Below are 20,727 nucleotides of genomic sequence, written 5' to 3'. Positions count from 1 at the left end.
TCTGAAGACGATAGTAACTGGTTGTAGATGGTAGGCAGGGCAGATGACAAGTCCAGACTGCACGTGGTTTTATAATCACGAACATAGAGTAAAAATAATGCCTAACGGATGATTTCCTTGAATTGTCTCCAGGGCCATAATATGTCATCCATGACATACGGAATGAGAGACTCCTTGGAGACAGACTACATTAGAAATATAACTAGACCACTAGATGATTCAACTTACACATCCGTCCACCCTATCAAATAGATACGGGCAGAATTTGGCGAGATAATAAGCAGTCTTCAGTCTCAGGCTATCTGAACCTCTGCAGTGATTTATGTCACGGGAGCAGGGCGAAGCCTGGCTCTCCTCTCTGTCAGCCAGCTGGGGTGGAGCAGAACAGACCCAGATGACCAGGTTCTGGCACAAACGCAAGAGCTGTGAATCTGAATTTCCCAGACGTGTTATGAAACAAAGTCAGACTTGCTTCAACTGCTGATAAAGAAAAGAAAAATTCTTTCTTTCTTCTCCTGAGATGGAAGCTCAGCCTTTCACTTTCAAAGAACTGCAAGCACAGTCATCACACAGACACAGAAGTCTTGAATTCTCCTCTGATTGTACTGATAACAGGACTCCTTATCAATTTCCCCAAGCCCTTTATAAAAATGAAAATGAGGCATTTTATAGTCCAGATATTAAAAGAGATCTAACACTGGGGGAGCAGCTGCTGCCTTAACCAATGATATCTGTACATTCAAGACATAACATTTAAGCTTCCACATAAAAACTTAATTGTTGAGAATAATCCTCTAAGATCTAGGATTCTTAGAATTAGGTCACTATCCACTTGATTGAACTGGAAGATTTCCTTTCTTGTGCAAATGTTTTCAACTTGATTAATATTAACATAAAGAATAACATCTAAAAACATTATTTCCTGATCTGGACAATAAAGAGACACTATAGTTGTCTCTTTATTCAACAGGAAACCTATTTGGTAGATAACTTATCTGGGAAGATATTTAAAGAGAAGGATTGATAGGGGAACTGAGTGATATTAGGTACATAGATCTTCATGCTAGTAAAAGTTGGCTTGTTCTCATGGAAAAAAAGTTTAAATAATTTAACTAAGAGCCAGGATAAAACCTTAATAAAAGTTTATTTTTACTTTGTAAAGAAAATTTTCTTCCATGGAAACAAAAATATTCACTGCAGATTTGCATGGTAAGAAATAATCTAAATTATATTGACTTGGGTGTTGGTAATGGAAACAATAGTAGACAGCTGAGGACTAAACCTTCGTGCAGAATTCATAGCAAGATCTAGTCATAATGGCTCCCTTCATACTGAATATACAGAAATATATGGACTATTTCAAAACTGCAGAAAATAAGCAGAAAGAGAAGCTAGATTTCTGGAAGCATGTTAATAAGAGAGAAAAACCAAAATGGTTACTCTATGCTTTTTAAATTTCCAGGTATCTTTCAGGACCTGGCTCTTTTACAAACTGGGATGAATGATGATAATTATTTCTACTGAATGAAGATGAATATTCCATTGAGATTTAAAATGTAAAAAGCAGCAAAAGGAAGCAAGCCTAGGACCCTCTCAGAGGCTAGCACTTTCACACGACCCATTCATGGAGACCAGACGATGCTGATAGTGAACATAATGGGGTATCGTTCAGTGAAAGGAGAAATTCACGGACTCAAAGACAACCCATCTGAAAGTGAGGCTTGCTTTCACTAGTATTTCCACAGGATGGAACCAAATAAAAATAGTCTTTTTCTCTCCCTTTTGTTTGTGAACCTGAATGACTGGTTTAGTCTAGGTTATCACTGTTCTCCTTTCACAATGACTCTCATAAAAAAAGATTTCCTTTTCAACAGTAGCATTTGGTTTCCCTTCTGTATGTTTTTGTTCAAAAAAAAAAAAAAAACAGAAAAAACAGTTAAGATTCACCAATTCCTATAGAGACAACACCCTAAATAACTGAGTTCTCCTAAATGAAAACTATTTCTGGAGGAAATAGTTCCTCTCTGAGGAACACTTTATTTAATGATTTCCACTTACAGCATTGAAGCAGCTCTTAGTTAAAACTAAATTTGCCAACATTTTAGTAGGAGATATTTGCTACCTCATTATTTATTTCATGATAGAATTCACAATTTAAAAACAGGAGAAAATGAAAATTCAGTATTGTAGAAATTACCTCATCTGATCCTTTCTTTTCTCCTGACTTGGAAGGCGATCCACTGGTTTTTCTACTGACATGCTGTAAAAATATTAAAAGAGATAACATTTAATAGAGGGAGGTGATACAAGATTATATAATAGTGACTTTAATCCCAAAGGGCTAAATACACAGACTGTAAAAACAAGGACACCTTTAATCTTCCTCCTGAGAACTGTTAATAATTCTCCATTGACATAGGTGGCCTTCAAAAATAAAGGGAAGCTATAGACATTTATTTGGGATGCAGAAAGTAAGTCTGTAATTAACCAGACATAGATCTGATGGTGGTGCCAAGGCGGCATCTCGTCTCCTACAAAATGCCTCCTGGAATTTCAAAGCCCAAATTGCCAGCATAGGCGACATTTGGTTCCTCATGGAGATGACATGTCTGAGGACCATGTTGAGCTGAAGCCATTACTTAAGCCTCAGTTCAGCATAAACTCAAGGGAGGAAATTCTCTGGAGTTCTGTCTACTTACCAAAACAGAAAGATAAAGCGTGCATTGGGAACCCCATACCTCCAACGTTCATTATTTATGGCTTTAGGATTTCATTATGTCCTAAATCAGAATTATTTTTCTCACAAGAACACTGGTGATGAATGGGAGTATTTTTGCATGCATGGTGGGCTGCTTCAGTCATGTCTGACTCTTTGCGACCCTATGGACTGCAGCCAGGAAGGCTCCTCTGTCCATGGGATTCTCCAGGCAAGAACACTGGAGGGGATTGCCATGCCCTCCTCCAGGGGATCTTCCCAACCCAGGGAGCCAATTCGCATGCTTCTCTGACATCTCCTGCGTTGGCAAGGAAGTATTTTTATGTGGTATATAAAAGCGTCAAGTAGTTTACACGCTATTTGGTTTGATAAGATAAAAGAAGCCATGAACATTATTGTACTTTTAAAAATATTTATTTTATTTATTTTTGGTGGCATTGGGTCTCAGGTGAGGTGTGTGGCCTCTCTAGTTGCTGGGGTGGTGCTTAGTCGCCCCACAGTATGTGGGATCTTATTTCCCCCATCAGGGATCAAACCCTCACCCCCTGCACTGAAAGGCAGACTCCCAACCACTGGACCATCAGGGAAGTTCTCATTCTTGAATTTTTTTGAGAAATGAAAATATTTTATGTTCCTGAAAATTAGGGATAAAGAATTATTTCTTATACAAGTGGGATATGCAAGAAAGTGGGAAAAGGAACCTAAATATAAGAAAATGAAAAGCTCACTATTGGGTCTTAGCCCAATCATCTTTAGTTACATTGAAACATAAAACCCCATCATGTTCCCTAAAGTGGAATCAAAACCTGGATATGCATGTCACTCAAGTTATTCAAATTAAAAAGAATGGCAATAACAGTAATAATAGTAATAATAATGTTTATCATTTTTTATTACTTACAGGAACTTTCATATATATTTTTATCTGATACAAAAAAAGATGCTCACGTGAGTTCATGGATTAAAAAAAATTAAGAATAAAAGTCATGTGATGCGCTTTTCACAAAAAGATACACCCAGTAAATGAGAAAAGCTTGCAAAGCTGGTTTTCTGACAGCAAATCTATTGTCTATACTATGATAAGAGCTTCCCTGATGGCTCAGTCGGTAAAGAATCTGCCTGCAATGTAGGAGACCTGGGTTTGATCCCTGGGTTGGAAAGATTCCCTGGAGAAAGAAATTGCAACCCACTCCAGTATCCTTGCTTGGGAAATCCAGTGGACAGAGGAGCCTGACAGGCTATACTCTGTGGGATCAAAAGAGTTGGACATGACTTACCAACTATATCACACATACTATGATAAATAAAACAAGATAATATTTCTTTAAATCATATCAACAGATATTTTTGTAAAATAAAAAGGCTAAGCAATATTAGACATGTGCAGTAGTTCTTTGTATAAAAACTAGAAATAAATCACTTTCACAAATGGAAAACTTTCCCCCAAACAGAAACCTCTCATGAATTTCTGCCCACAGAAAAGCAGGCAGATTGCAGTAGCTTGGTTAATGAAGCTCTCTACAGGGCTTGTTTCACCCAGATGACCTAGTCAAGAGTTTGCCCACCCCTGGAGAAGGAAATGGCAACCCACTCCAGTATTCCTGCCTGGGAAACTTCATGGACAGAGGAGGGGGTGGTGGTTTAGTTACTAAGGTGTGTCCTGCTCATGCGACCCCATGGACTATAGCCCACCAGGCTCCTCTGTCCATGGGATTCTCCAGGCAATACTGGAGCAGGTTGCCATTTCCTTCTCCAGGGGATCTTCCCGACCCAGGACTTGAACTCAGATCTCCTGCATTGCAGGAAGATTCTTTACCAACTGAGCTACAAGGGAAGCACAGACAGAGGAGTATAGCGGGCTATATTCCACAGGGTCACAAAAGAGGTGGACACAACCTAGCAACGACAAAAATGTTCATGTTTACATTTACAACATTATTTACAATTGTCAAGACATGGAAGCAACCTGTATCCATCAACAGATGATGAATAAAGAAGATGTGGTGTGTGTTTAAAAAAAAAAGAGTTTGTCCACAGTTGAGAGCAATAGCTATTGAGTAATTAATGAATCTTGAAAAAACAAGAGCCATTTAAAAGCCCACATATATATGTCAGAGCTAGATGGCCATTGATAAGCTTTAAGAATAATAGGTGAGCAAAAGAGAAGAATTATTCAGTGTTTGGAGAGAGAATTTGAGAGGGATGGGTCTACATGACACAAATTTATTCAATTTGTCTCCTTTCAGAACTGGTAAATTTAGAACCATGATATCAAATTCATTTTTATCACCAATTCTATATATTTTTCAGGTTAGATATAGGTAATATCTAGTCACAACAATACCCACTGTTTGAGCATACACACTGAACATACAGCCTCATTTACTTTTAGGAAGTATGATTACTCCATTTTAGAAATGTGCTTACTCGCTCAGTCGCGTCCGACTCTTTGTGACCCCGAGGTCTGTAGCCCACCAGGCTCCTCTCTCCATGGGATTCTTCAGGCAAGAATACTGGAGTGGGTTGCCATTTCCTCCTCCAGGGGATCTTCCCAACCCAGGGACTGAACCCGCATCTCCTGAGTCTTCTGCATTGGCAGGCGGATGCTTTGCACTAGCACCACGTGTGAAGTTCCATTTTAGAAATGAGAATACAGACACACAACTCGCTCTTGTCTTGGGCAAGGCTCCATGCTCTCCGCAAGGTCCCATTTCAGTTCTTGCTCAGGTGGGAAACATACATTACGATCTACCCTACAGGAAACATGCAGACAGCCTTTTCTCTTTAAAATAAAGGTAGATAGATATCTTACTATAAAACGTTTATAAAGTTGATTCCCTGGTATTTCAAAATTGCAGTCCTCCAGATTAACCAACATCATCAGTTACTTGCTTCCACTGAAATGCTCAAAATCTCTCACAATTACATAGTTTCCAAATAATAGTTTGAGAGGGATATATATAAATATATAACAAATGCTTTTTTTGCTTAAAATGTCTATTATAAATATATGTTTTACGAAATGAGGTTTATAGTTTCCAAATAATAGTTTGAGAGGGATATATATAAATATATAACAAATGCTTTTTTTGCTTAAAATGTCTATTATAAATATATGTTTTACGAAATGAGGTTTTAAAAAAGAAAATGCTTTTTAAAATGTTGAATTGTAATGACAAATTATAAAAATTATGTACTATAAGAATTGTCATTTTTTAACTTCAAAGAAAGATTTGCTCTCAATACAGTAAGTATAATAATATAAATAAAAATCACATAGTGAAATGACATTTTTTAGTAACTATCAGGATTATATTTTTTCTAGTTTTTTTAACCTGGCTTTTTATTATAAAAATTTTCTAACATACAGAAAAGTTGAAAGAAAAATATCCATAGTCCCATCACTGAGAGTCAACAACTATTAACTATTGTTGCCATATACTGACATCTCATCATATATTATGGACAGACACATGATCTACATATATTTGCATATGTACCAGCATTTGAAAGTAAATTGAAGATATCCTGAGACTTTACCCCTGAACATTTTATCAAGCATGTCCTTAAACTGAGGACTTTTCCCTCTATAATTACAATACATCCTCACTCTAACAAAACTCTAATAGAATTAATAAGAATTACCTAATGCCATTCAATTTCCAGTAAATGGAAACTTTATAAGTGAATCATTGCCCTGACCAAGAAATGGCGCTTATTCATATTCAGTAGCTGGTGCTGTGCTGTGCTTAGTCGCTAAGTCGTGTCCAGCTCTTTGCAATCCGATGGACTGTAACCCGCCAGGCTCCTCTGTCCATGGAATTCTCCAGGCAAGAATACTGGAGTGGGTTGCCATGCCCTCCTTCAGGGGATCTTGCCAACCCAGGGATCGAACCCAGGTCTCCCACACTGCAGGCGGATTCTTTACGATCTGAGTCACCAGGGAACCCCATTCAGTAGCTTATTAATGATACAAAATCAGTTATATCTTTTCATTGAGAGAGATTCAAAGTGCCTGATTTCTACATTCATGGAATAACTGTGTACTTTCCACATACTTTCCATTCTGCTGATGAAATAAATGTTTGAAAATTATACATTTCAGATTTGATCCAGCTTAGGAAGCTGCAGCAAGTATCTCAAAGAGTGAAGAAAGAAACCTTCGTCTACTATCACTACATGTAGTTGGTGGGTCAGGATGAGCTGAGAGAAACATGGAAAAGGGACTGAACCACAAACCTGAAATATCCAGGAAGGACTTTTCTGTAAGAGTGGAAAGAAACTAACATGTTCTAAGCATCTCCTTTGTGAGCCCAGCACTGGGCATTTCCTCTCTGTGGTCTCCTTGACTGCCATAGCAGTAAAAAAGAGACACAACTGGCAGCTCATTTTATTGATAAAGAAATAGAATGTGAAACGTAAGATCCTCCTCAGTCACACTACATGTCAGCTACATGTGTGGGTTATAGTCTGGAAGCCAGAGACTGGGCTGGTTAAGCTAGCTGAAAACTTTTGATGCCCGTCAAGAAAGTCTCAATCCAATGCTCTAAAAGGAAAACAACTCAAAAAAAAAAAATCAACAAAACCCAGATAAAACCTTCCTATTCTAAAACTGTTCTTTTTTGTGTGTGTGTGAAATTAATCAGACACACAATACCAAAGTGTCATCCTGTTTTAGGATGTTTTAGGAGCTGGACGGGAGCAAAGACAGGAAGTGCAGGATGCCGGTCCTAAAGTAGGAGACATTTCACTCAGAGGATACGGCCCCGGAAGCCAGGAGCTAAGATGAAAACACGTGAAAGAACAAGAGTGACAGGAGTTTAGAGGCAGAGAAAATATCAGATAAAGGGTTTTTTGGTCTTGCTTCAAAAAGAATTTTCCAACCTGTTTCCACCTCCTGGCATTGCTATATATTTGGTAAGCATAGCTGTCCTTTGTCCTCATTCTAGAAGACAGCATTAATATGCATACAATTTTCTGCCCTAGCAATCTCACAAACGTCTCAGGAAATCAACAGGAGCAAGGAGCCATGAAGCTTGGCACTGTGCTCCCACCCAGCTAAGGACGTATGCCAGCGCCAGGCTTTGGCTCTGCAGCATTTGGGGTCGCCTCCCCAGGGCAACCCAGATACACCCTGACACACTCAGAGACAAGGGTATGTGTCACAGGATGAGCTGAAGCTCGAACTTCTACACATATAAGAAGAGAAGGAAGACAGACAAAAATTGAGCTTCTGCAAGCCTAAGCTCAGCTGTGAAAGAGCATCAAAAGCTAGTGTGCTTCTGAAATGCCTCTGTTAGATTTAAACCCCCCCCAAAAAGGTACTGAGTTTCATTTAAGGGTGACAAAAACATTGTAAAATGATCTTAAAGTGATGCTTGGACAACTCTGTACTCAGTACTAATAAAATAATAATACTGAGTTAATAATAAAATGGGGCTTCCCTTGTGGCTCAGCTGGTAAAGAATCCGCCAACATGCAGGAGACCTAGGTTCAATCCCTGGGTGGGGAAGATCCCCTGGAGAAGAGAAAGGCTACGCACTCCAGTATTTTGGCCTGGAGAATTCCATGGACTGTATAGCCCATGGGGTTGAAAAGAGTCGGACATGACTGAGCAACTTTCACTTTCACTTTCAATAATAAAATATTAAAATATTAAAAATACTGAATTGTGTATTTTAAAGGGTAAATTATGAATTATATCCAAATAAAGCTGTTTAAGAAAATAATAAAGATTATGTGAAAACAGCTGGAAGATCTTCCTTCTGCAATTTGGGGAATGCTGACGGAGATCAATGTTTGCATGTCCAGTGACAGCTATGGCAAAATCAAGAAGTAATGATACGTAATCCCAGGGCCCTCTGGAGCCTGGTGCACACCGCTTAGCTCCCTCCCTGCACCACTGCTGCACACAGAGACAAAGGCTTGCTGGGGAGGGTGGGGTAGGGGTGCTCCCTAAGGATCAAAAAGCCTTCATTTAGCTGTGGGTTGCTCCATGGAAGAAAAGCTATGACAAACCTAGACAGCATATCAAAGAGATGGGAATACCAGACCATCTTACCTGACCTCCGAGAAACATGTATGCAGGTCAAGAAGCAATGGTTAAAACTGGACATGGAACAATGGACTGGTTCAAAATTGGGAAAGGAGTATGTCAAGGCTATGTATTGTCACCCTGCTTATTTAACTTATATGCAGAGTACATCATGTGAAATACCAGGCTGGATGAATCACAAGCTGAAATCAAGATTGTCGGGAGAAATACCAATAACCTCAGATATGCGGATGACACCACTAATGGCAGAAAGCAAAGAGAAACTAAAGAGTCTTTTGATGAAGGTGAATGTGGAGAGTGAGAAAGTTGGCTTAAAATTCAACATCCGAAAAAACTAAAATTTGGCATCCGGTTCCATCACTTCATGGCAAATAGACGGGGAAAAATGGTAACAGTGACAGATTTTATTTTAGGGGGCTCCAAAATCACTGCAGATGGTGACTGCAGCCATGAAATTAAAAGACACTTGCTCCTTGAAAGAAAAGCTATGACCAAATTAGACAGCATATTAAAAAGCAAAGACATTACTTTTCTGACAAAGGACTGTATAGTCAATGCAACGGTTTTTCCAGTAGTCATGCACAGATGTAAGAGTTGGACCAGAAAGAAGGCTGTGCACCACAGAATAGATGCCTTTGAACTGTGGTGTTGAAGACTCTTGAGAGTCCCTTGGACTGCAAGGAGATTCCAACCAGTAAATCCTAGAGGAAACCAACCCTGAATATTCATTGGAAGGGTTGATACTAAAGCTGAAGCTCCAGTACTTTGGCCAACTCATTGGAAAAGACCCTGATGTTGTGAAGGACTTAGGGCAGGAGAAGAAGTGGGCGACAGAGGATGAGATGATTGGATGGCATCACTGACTCAACGGACATGAGCTTGAACAAACTCAGGGAGATGGTAAAGGATGGGAAGCCTAGTGTGTGGCAGTCCATGGTGTCAAAAAGAGTCAGACAAGACTTAGTGACCGAACAACAACTCGTCTTTCAGTGCAGGTCACAAGTGCCCAAGCACTTTTGGAAACACTTAAGCTAGAGTCTGGGGATTCAGATTTAGTTTATCCAGGGTGATGCTGGGGACAGATGTACATCCCTGAACTTCCCCAGCTGAAACTAACACCCGGCTAGGACTGAAACCACTGCTTGGAGAGGAGCTCTGTGGGCACCATGTCAGGAAGTGGAGGTTTCTACTCCTCCAATCACCCCACTGAGTCAGCACCCATGGGAGCTTCCCCAAGTCAGACAGGCCAGGGCAGCTCAGGGCCTCCTGGGTAAACCAACTGCTCAAGGCAGGAACCCAGTGCCCTGTGTTCAACCCAGCATTTCCTGACTAGTTCTGAGCCTTGTCCTGCTGATGGCACATCAGATCTTCATGTTGCATGTAAGTCTCTATTTTCTTAGTAAAGCAAACCAATCAGCACTTTATTATATACGCTCCTGCTCACTGATTACTTCATAAATGTGTATTTTGCCTGCTCAGCCAGATGGTAGATTAAATTTTTTTTCCTAGTACCGTGGCAGCGGTCCGACAAACAATTCTTGACTGATGACTGCATTTCCACAAACCTCTAACATTCCTTGGGAAGTACTTTTGCTCTTTTCAGGTTAGTAGACTAGGTAAAAGACTTTTTTTAAAGCTGAAAAACAGAATAGCTTGAAAAATTAACAGACAATATGCAAACTGGATTTCCTGCAAAGTCCCTTAAAAATTTATTTTTCCATGTATTCTGCTTTCTAAAACAAGACTGTTCAGCCAACAAACATAAGGCTCAAGATGGAAAGCTGGTTTTGCTTTAAAACAGGCTCCCTGGTGCAGGCCGAAGTGGACCTGCTTGCCCTAGGGTGGACTCCCTGCCCTGATCCTGGTCAGTTGGTGTAGTAGGAATGTGTGATGGCTGCCTCCATGGGAGCCTCCTGCAGGACAGGCCAGCAGTGGTTTCAGCTTCTGCAAGGTGATCCTGCTTCCCCTCCAGTCTAGGAATGGTAGCAGCTTCCTAGATTTCTAACCCCTGTGTTGCCTCATCCACCCCAGTTGGCTTTCCGGCCTTTTCTGTTACCTGGCAACCAGCTCCCTGCATTCCATTCCATTCCCCAAACTCGGATAAGACAGGAAGAATGTGGGTCTGCAATGCTATGAGACTTTGAGCCAATGATTTAAACTTTCTGTTTTCTCCTTGTAAAATGCAGGTCATGATGCCTACCCCAGGGGCTGGCTTACGTACAAAACAAGTGAGGAGGAGCCCAGTCCACTGTTAATGAGGAGTCTGGTCCATTGGCTCGTTCATTTTAAGAACACAATAAAGGTCACTTCACTCCCTTCTTTTTCACTGGCATGCTGAATTATGAGACAATAAAATGAATATGAGAAGAAACAGAGGTTTAAGCTTTCATTTTCTAAGGCTATAAATAATATAGCAGGGAATTTAGATTTTAACTGGCCGTAAGTACAAAGGAGCGAGAGTCATCTGCTAAGTTTATGTTTAGTACTTTGCCTACCTCACGACACTGTGTCACATTAGTCTCACATTTCCATAGTACAGATGAGGAAACAAAGTACACAGGGAACAGAGAACTCAGTTTTTCACACAACAAACACCAAGCTGGTCACAGGGATAGCACTTATTGTGCAATTCCCATGCTATAAAATACTTCAACGGTGTGGGGTGTGTGTGTGTTGGTGGGGCTTCTAGTAAGATAGATAAGGCAGGATAGGCACAGTGTTACGCTGATAATTATAGAAGGTGATGGGTACAAGAGGAGGGTGTTATATTATTCTCTCTGCCTCTGTGCTAAAAAAAAAAGTTTAAAAATTTTTTGAATCTTCTTGAGAGCTTGTATCTCCCTAAAGTTACACAAAGGGTTTCCCTGGAGACTCAGTAGTAAAGAATCCACCTGCCAATGCAGGAGTCATGGGTTCGATCCCTGGGAAGGGATGATTCCCCTGGGGAAGGAAATGCCAACCCACTCCAGGATTCTTGCCTGGGAAATCCCAGGGAGAGAGGAGCCTGGCAGGCTGCAATCCATGGGGCTGCAAAAGAGTTGGATACAACTTAGCAGTTGAACAACAACAGAGTCACACAAAGGGAATATCCTAGCCATTTTTACTTGCTTTTAATACTGAAAACCCCAAAATAATGGAGAAGGCTAGTATGAGAGGAAGAATTCATTTACTAAAAAAATAATCAGTGAGCAGCTGCTGTGTGCTAGGTTTTATAGGGGGAATAATTATTTAAAGAAAGGAAATGAAAGGTGTGATGCATGGTATCTTGCTGCTTCTCTGAAAACATTTGTTATTAAACTATAGAAATACAGGATAAGCTTCTTTGGGGTTCTCATAAAAAAGAAGACGCAAATTAAGGTTTAAATGCATATGTATATGGAGAAGGCAATGGCACCCCACTCCAGTACTCTTGCATGGAAAATCCTATGGATGGAGGAGCCTGGTAGGCTGCAGTCCATGGGGTCGCAAAGAGTCGGACACAACTGAACGACTTCCCTTTCACTTTTCACTTTCATGCATTGGAGAAGGAAATGGCAACCCACTCCAGTGTTCTTGCCTGGAGAATCCCAGGGATGGGGGAGCCTGGTGGATTGCCATCTATGGGGTCACACAGAGTCGGACACGACTGAAGCGACTTAGCAGCAGCAGCAGCAGCAGCAACATATGTATAATTCTGAAATCCTCATGTTTCCCTGAACTCCCTTTGCTTTTCTCTAACATTTTAACATTCTGGTGGATATGCCCAGGTGGCAGTGTAAGGGTGCACCTTCTTTTTGCCCAGTTTTCAGAAGTAACATTGATTGCCTTTCTGCCTTGTTTAGCTTAGGGGTTCCACTGTAGTAAGGCTTTTTTAATTTCCTCTGAGTCAAAGACGACGCCATGAGAATTTCAATAGCTACTCTGCTACTTTTGTACTAGTCTTTAGGCTGTGCTTGTGATTTTTATCTATGAGAAAGGCAAGAGAAGACCAGGAATGGACCATCAGCACAATTTTTGTGTCCAGGGCACCCTGTTCAACACATGACACATAGTAGGTGGGCTATAAGCAACTGTGAACATCTTTGGCCTTTACCAAAGCACTTTTATATTCTGTAAGTTCTCCAGAGTCAGAAGGAATTCCATAAATTTTAGGAAAACTAACCATAGACCCTTTATTTTCTGGAGTTAAATGACGCTCCCATCTGAGGAAGCAACTTACATAGATGGTACTCATTGGATCAAGTAATTTCACACTTCTCTTAAGTGAAAGACACTGGATATTTTTTCTTTATGGTAGCTGCAAAGCTTTCTGGGTCATTTTTTATGAAAAGAAAATGAGACAACTTGAAGAATAGAGGTTTAGAATCACATTAACAGGATTTCAATCCTTAAAACAGTTTAAAGGGAAGATTCTGGGAAGATGAAGTAAGAGGTACCAGGAATCCATCCCCTGATCTGGAACAAATTCTCCCTGGCAGAATCTGTCTGATGTAACTACTGTAAGTTCTGGAGTCTATCAAAGACTTGCAACTTCCAGGGGAACATTTAAATGGTAAGTTTTGGTTAATTTGCATCCATTTTAGCTCTGCTCAGCAGCAGCTGCCCATTCCTCGTCCCCAATTCACAGCTCAGGTGGCTCAGGGGTAAAGAAGACTCAGGAGACGTGGGTTTGATCTCTGGGTTGGGAAGATCTCCTGGAGGAGGAAATGGCAATCCACTCCATTATTCTTGCCTGGAAAATCCAGTTGTCAGAGGAGCTGAGCAGGCTGTAGTCCATGGGGTCACAGAGTCAGACAGGACTGAGTGACTGAGCACACACAACTCACAGCAAGTGTGCGCACACAGCTCATGCAAGTGTGCCCTGGAGCATGCAAAAGGACTCTGCCCTCCAAATACTGCAGATCTGTATTCTGATCACAGATTGCTCACGCCCAGGGAAAGGTGCAGAATCAGAAAAGACCTGAGAAGCTCTTCAGTGTACACTTTTGGCTGAACCTTGGCACAAAAAGATCCCATCATTACCAAAAACAAAACAGCAAACCCTAGGGAAAGAAGAGAATTTGATTTCCAAAACTTTCAATGATTCAAATGTCCAGTTTTCAACCAAAAAAAAAAAAAAAAAAGAAATCACAAAGCATGCAAAGAAACAGAGATGTATTGCCCAATCAAGGAGAAAAACAAAAAACAAATAAAAAACAGAAACTGTCCCTAAGAGCTGATAGTAGATACACTAGATAAAAACTTTAAAACAACTGCCTTAAAGATGCTCAAAGAACTAAAGCAAGTGTGGAGACAGTCAAGAAACCAATGCATAAACAAAATGGAAATACCAATAAAAAATAGATCATCTAAAAAGAAACCAAAAAAAAATTATAGAGTGGAGACATATAATAACTGAAATGAAAAAAATCACTAGAGGGATTCAAAGGCAGACTTGAGGAGGCTGAAGAAAGAATCATTGCAATCAAAAATAGGACAACTGAAATTATACAGTCTGAGGAACAGAAAGGAAAATGATTAAAGTAAATAGAGCCCGCAGGGTGTCCCAAGTGGCTCAGATGGTAAAGAATCTGCCTGCAATGCAGGAGATCTAGGTTTGATCCCTGGGTTGAAGATCCCCTGGAGGAGGACATGGCAACCCACTCCAGGATTCTTGCCTGGAGAATCCAGTGGACAGAGGAGCCTGGCGGGCTACAGTCCATGAGGTTGCAAAGAGTCAGACACGACTGAGTGACTAATACAGCAACGACAAACAGAGCCTATAGGACCTGAGAGACGTCGTCAAGTATACTTGGGTTGCTTCCGTGGATGGCCGTTTTTTGAGGAACCACCTTACTGTTTTCCACAGTAGTTGTATGGATGAGCACAATACTCTGTGTGTGTGTGTGTGTGTGTATTTCAGCCTTAAAAGGAAGAAAATTTTGATATATGCTTTAACATGGATGAATCTTGAGGGGATTAGTGAAGTCGCTCAGTCCTGTCCGACTGTTTGTGACCCCATGGACTGTAGCCTATGAGGGTCCTTCGTCCATGGGATTTTCCAGGCAAGAATACTGGAGTGGGTTGCCATTTCCTTCTCCAGGGGATCTTCCCAACCCAGGGATCAAACTCAGGTCTCCCACATTGTAGGCAGACGCTTTACCATCTGAGCCACCGGGGAAGTCCAGTGAAATAAGCCAGTCACAAAAAGGCATATACTATAAAACTCCACTGATGTGAGGTGCCTAGGATAGTCAAAATCATAGAGACAGAAAGTAGAATGATGGCTGGCAGGGACTGAGGGGAGAGGAGAATTCAGAGTTACTGATCAACAGGCATAAAGTTTTGGTCAAGGAAAATGAATAAGCTCCAGAGATCTGCTGTACAATATTGTACCTACAGTGAACAATAATGCACTGTATACTTAAAAATTTGTTAAAAGGGTACATTTCAGGTTAAATGCTTTCATAATACAATAAAAATGATAAGGAACACAGATACTGGAATATAGTACCATGCGTTTAAATGTAGATATGAAAATTGAATGAGAATTTATTGTTTAATGAGTATAGAGTCCCAGTTCTGCAAGATAAAAATTGTTCTGAAGCTAGATGGTAGTGGTAGTCGCACAAGAATTATGAGTATTTACTTCCACTGAACTTTACAGCTATAAATGGTAAAGACGGCACATTTCCTGTATGTTACCACAATAAAATTTTTTTTAAAACCTCAAGGAAAAAACAAAACAAAGATGGTTTGCTTAGAGGTTTTATACTCCATTGAGACAGTCTACTCAGAACTAATTACCCACTAGTTCACCTGGGAACCTCCAGTGGCCACCCACCATTTATACCACCAGCGGCAAGCTATGTCATTCTTTAAAAAGTATTTATACAATTAAATTTCTGGGAAGTATCAAAATGGATTAAAGAATAATATCATCAGGTGTACTCTTAAGTCTTATCTGCAATGGGAAGCAAACCAATTCAGAGACGGAGGCGGGGGATGGGTTGAGGGGCGGGTTGGGGGCGAGGCAGAAGGTGGTGGTGCTGTGCCCTTTTTGCAGAATCTATAATTTACATTCCTTATTCTTAAAAGTCGCTGCAGCCAAGTGGTCTGTCCTGCCAGGGAAGGTTTGTGACACTCTTCCCAGGCTGGTCACAATGGCGGGGCCTCCCAAATGACTGCTCCTAGATGACTCTGCCGTTGGACCAATGGGTCTAATTAGGCCAAGAAACATCTTTAATTAACACGGTCTAATAGAGTCAACTTATGACTCAGGAATATGATTACTGGTGTCAGCCAACAAAATTTACTCTCCGTCATGCTTCATCATTATGAAGGTCATCAGATGTCCTTCAAATCTAGCTTTGTAAATTTTTTTTTTTTTTTTTTTTTTTACTAAAACCACATAGTTCTTCAAAAGATCAGATTCATAATACTGATGGTATTCACTGGGAAAATATATACTGAAGCGTTTCTTTGATTGGCTTTATAGGTGGCAATCCCTTAAACAAAATAAAACAAAAGATACACCCTTCAATTATTTTACCTTATTCTGCCTAAATTTTTAAAGTTAGCTCATTCACAATCTTTTTCAGTAATTAAAGGATCTCAGTAAAGACATTTTAATTATAGGACTTACTGAAGCATGATATACATATATGCAGATATGTATTATATCGTGTTTTTGTATAAAATTTTTGTATTAATAAACTGCATAAATGTTATATTTAATAGCATATAATATAAATCATATATATGTGTGTATACACATATATAAATTGGCTCCACGGGTCTTTAAGGGATTATAGATGGTCTTCTGTATGTGTGTACATTTTGTTGTGGGAAAGTGGTCCACGATTTTCATTTAATTCTCAAAATGGCTGTGGTCATCCCCTCACAGCCACCAAAGGAAAGTGGTTAGAAACCAATGTCTAGAGCTATACTGTCCAATACAGTAGTCATTAGCCACTCATGCCTATTAAGCACTTGAAATATGTCGTGTTAACTGAGATGTGCTCTAAGTGTAAAATACACACCGGATTTTGAAGAAAATGAAAAAGAAAATTTACAATATCCCAATGATTTGCACATTGATTCCATGTTGAAATAGTACCATTTGGAATATAGTGGGCTAATTAAAATATGTCGTTTTAATTTCCTCTGTCAGCTAATGTAATTACTAGAAAATTTAAAATCACATATGTGGCTCACACTATATTTGACCAGCTCTGGTTGGGGAAAAGTTAGCACTTCATCACTGGCAGGTTACTGATTCTAGGAGGTTCCTACTAGCAGAAAAAGAAAATTTAGAATAGTTCTGACACTGAATTATAAGAGAGGTTTCAGCAAAGATGTCAGACTGTGCCTAAACATAATAGGGTTAAAAACATACCTTTAAACTATTTTCATCCCAATAATCCAGGCATAATTTCCTTTGAAGAATCATGAATTTGGAAGAAAAGTGATGTTAGCTCTGAACCACTGTTATTGATATTTGCAGATAATTCATGTTCTTATCAAAATGCACCATATGAATTATCTGCAAATATCAATAACAGTAGTTCAGAGCTTAAGACGATAATGACTCAAAGTAAACTTTTGCTCTTAGCACATCAATAAGATGCTACATTCAAAAAAACCCAGAAAATGTACAAGGAAGCATTCATGAAGAAACATCTCAAGGAAAATGGAAATTTTCTCCAGTGTTCTTTGCCTGGAGAATCCCAGGGATGGGGGAGCCTGGTGGGCTTCCCTCTATGGGGTCGCACAGAGTCGGACACGACTGAAGCGACTTAGCAGCAGCAGCAGCAGCAGCAGCGATGTATGGGTATGGTACTTTTATTCAGGAATTAAGTCTTCAGCAACCCTTATGTGGTACCTATTATCACCCACGTTTTATAGATGTGGAAACCGGTTGAAAAAAGAGAACAAGAATTCTGTCCATTTTCCACTTTGAGGCTAACACTGAGTCTGACACATAGTAGATGCTCAGTGAATGGCCACGGGATGAAAAGGGACATTTTACTGGTTCCAGTACAAGGTTTCCTTCTAAAGAGTGTCTGATTACAACACTCTTGTTGTTCCCAGTACCACATGATGAAAGAGAAGGGTATACTTCTTTTTTCCAACTCTCATCATAAATCAATGGGATATAAATATTTCTATCCTTTCTGTCAACAAGACTTATGTGTATTGTTATTATTTTGGAAAGCATCCTAATATTAAAGCATGCTTCCTGGTTCAAAACATTACAAGTACCAGCTTGACTGGATATCACACTTACATAGTTGGACAAGCATTCAGTGCATTAAATAAATGGAACATCTTTGCCCCCGATCCAAGCAATAAAGTATAGAGTCTCCCTCTCTCTCTCTCATTCTCAACAAGGGTCTTGATCTCAGTTGTTTATGTTCCTTGGAGTTTTGGGATTTTTTTCCTTGCCCCACCCCACTATCTTAGTTACCTGTCTACTTGGCGCTGGAAAATACACGCCCAACAACACGCCTCTGAAAGTTTTGTGCTTTACTTATGAGTTAAAAACAAACTCTAGAGCTGAGCGCTTTCTGAGTCCGCGTTCATCCAGGAATCCGCGTCCGAGGGCAGAATTCGTCCAGCAACAATCCCTATGCCATTCAACTTGTGAGCCTGAACTCACGCCGACTAGCACGTGTACGTCCGAGCTGGCTCCCACATTCCACAGCAGGGTGGGTCTCAGCCTCTCCCGGAGCCTCCCCTGAAGGTCTGAGAGGAGGTCACAACCTGCTCCCCAACCCTCGCCCGAAAATCTGAACAGTGACCTCGCCTACAGCCCAGGAAGACAGAGCACATTCCCTTCCCAGTCCTGCCCAGGGACGATCACTCCTATTTACCGTCTTGTACCACCAGCTTGCAAATGCCATGGCGACGATGGATGTGTTCCGAGAGACGCAGCGAGAGACCCGAGGGACCCGGCGAGGACACGGGTGCAGCGCAGCAAAGGGCCACGGGTTCGCACTCCACCTGCCGCAGACCTGACTGGGACTAACTCTGTAAGCACCTAGGCTGTCAGGGGGTGGGCAAGACAGCTGGGCGGGGCCTACCCAGACCCCGCCCCTCCGGCTGACCCCGCCCTCTCCCCGCCCCGCCCCGCCCCCCGCCCCGCCCCTCCCCACCCCGCCCTGCCGGTTTGGCTCAAAGCTGCTTAGGGAAGAAGTGTTATTGCTCCAGGCAGCCACGCCCTGCAGCCCTGACTGGGCGGAAGACCAGACTTTTCTGCTGATCTTACAGACTCCGGAATCCCGGGGGGTCCCAAATGAATTTCATTCTCCTTTTACCCTTATCCGCTTCTCACCCACCCCTGTCTCATCCACCAACTTTTCCCAACGCATGAGTGACAAGTGAGCAAAAGTCGCTCAGTCGTGTCCTGACTCTGCCACCCATGGACTATCCAGTGGAGGGAATTCTCCAGGCCAGGATACTGGGAGCCAGTTCCCTTCTCCAGGGGATCTTCCCAACCCAACGAGCCCAGGTCTCCCGCATTGTAGGCGGATTCTTCACCAGCTGAGCCGCCAGGGAAGCCCACTCCAATGTGGCTTGCGCCGCGCCCAGTGAACTTGGCCGGGACCCAGGGCCATCCGCGGGCCCCTCCGGTCACCTGCCCAGAGGCAGGTTCTGAGTCCACACCCCTCTCTCTCCAGATGTTTCTCCGGGCCTGGGAGGGGTGGCGCCCAGGGACAGAAGGCCAGGAAGGCTAACCCTCCTCTGAAGGTGGACCCGAGGCTTCGGGGGGCCCCGAGATCCTCCCCGCGCTCAACCCCGGCGGTAGGAGCGCCACTCACCTCCTGGGTGTGGCGGGCAGCGCGCCGGGGCCGCGGGGAGGCGGCGGGCTTCGGGCCCGGCTGGGACATGGCGAGGCCGGTGCGAGCGCTGCCTCCGGGCGGGCGCGGCGGAGCCTGGAAGGGAGGCCCGAGCCGGGGAGCGCTGGGAGGGAGCGAGGGCGCGGAGGGGCTGGCGGGCGCGCCTGTGAGGCAGCTTTTCCGACCCAGCCCCGACCCGCGAGAGCTCCCCTTCGCCGGGCAGGGCCCTCCCCTTCCTGCCTGCAGTTGGCAGCGCCCGGGCGGCAGCAGCCCGGGGCTCCCTGTTTGCAACTCACACCCTGGGTCCCGTATCTTCTCCCAGGGACACCCCACCCCACCCGAGGTCGCCTTGGTGCCCCAGTGGGTCGCAGAGAGGAGGGGCTGGAGATGGCGGGGTTTTCCCCCCGACTTGCCTAGACTTGGCTTGCAGTTGTGCAAGGAGAGCGGAACCGGGGCGTGGCCCCGTCTACATCTCAAGCCCCACTCCCTAAGAATCTCAAGAATTAGACAGCATTTCTGCAATCTGCTCTGAGTTAACTAGGAGGAGAATTTACCAACTCAGATGGCCCGGGGCCTGGACCCTCTGGATGAGGAAGCGGATTGCAGAAACAAATTGGTCTGTGTGTGACTCCGTGTGTTGTGATTGTGTGTGTGTGTGTGTGTGTGTGTGTGTGTGTGTGTGTGTGTACACACACGGGCCTGGGTGTGTTTTGTGCGGCTTTACTTGTTTTGAAAGTGCAGTGATGTTTCATGTGGAACAAGTCTTGGGTTCCAATCAAAACCGAAGAACAGTCCTAAATTTAAACCCCATTGCCTTTCAGGAGGCTGTTGAATTTTGTTTGCGAGGAGGCCGGATTGCTTTTGTCTTTGGTTCATCTTAAAGAGCACTTCCTGGTTTGGGGCTGTGAATTATAACAAGCTTGAAGTGAAATGTTATAAGCCAGACTAGAAAAGCCTCCTCCTCTGCAGTGATTGTCTGCCTGTGGTTGCTGCCAGTTTGTGAAGATCTGACAGAAGAAAACCTGTTAACCCTGCCATGGCATTGACAATGTGAGCCTCGGGGTCACTGCTCTCTGCGGTGCTGTGTTTCAGACAGTTTCCTTTACAAGGAAAGACTGGTCATGCTGAATGGACCTTGGCAGAATGGAATCCTTCTT

The 20,727-nt window shown here is 42.4% G+C and overlaps 1 protein-coding gene across 9 annotated transcripts in view; it reads right to left on the bottom strand.

Annotated features, from left to right (window-relative positions):
• CAST (calpastatin) overlaps positions 1 to 19,769 on the bottom strand; it is a 130,798-nt gene extending 111,029 nt beyond the window's left edge. For 3 of the 9 annotated variants that reach the window (XM_019965445.2, XM_019965454.2, XM_070792152.1), the window contains exons 1-2: positions 19,553 to 19,768; positions 2,198 to 2,260 (exon numbers count right to left, since the gene is read on the bottom strand). In XM_019965445.2, coding sequence (XP_019821004.2) covers positions 2,198 to 2,260; positions 19,553 to 19,621 — 132 coding nt within the window. In that variant the 5' untranslated portion in view covers positions 19,622 to 19,768. Of the gene's footprint in view, positions 1 to 2,197; positions 2,261 to 18,604; positions 18,756 to 19,552 lie in introns of those variants that run through there. The other 6 variants (XM_019965443.2, XM_019965442.2, XM_019965444.2 and 3 more) reach the window with 6 other exon arrangements.
• Between the last annotated feature and the right edge of the window lie 958 nt (positions 19,770 to 20,727).

Source organism: Bos indicus, chromosome 7, assembly GCF_029378745.1.
Source record: "Bos indicus isolate NIAB-ARS_2022 breed Sahiwal x Tharparkar chromosome 7, NIAB-ARS_B.indTharparkar_mat_pri_1.0, whole genome shotgun sequence".
NCBI lineage: Eukaryota > Metazoa > Chordata > Mammalia > Artiodactyla > Bovidae > Bos > Bos indicus.
Note: the sequence above shows the minus strand (reverse complement) of the source record. Positions and strands in the feature narration are given on the sequence as shown.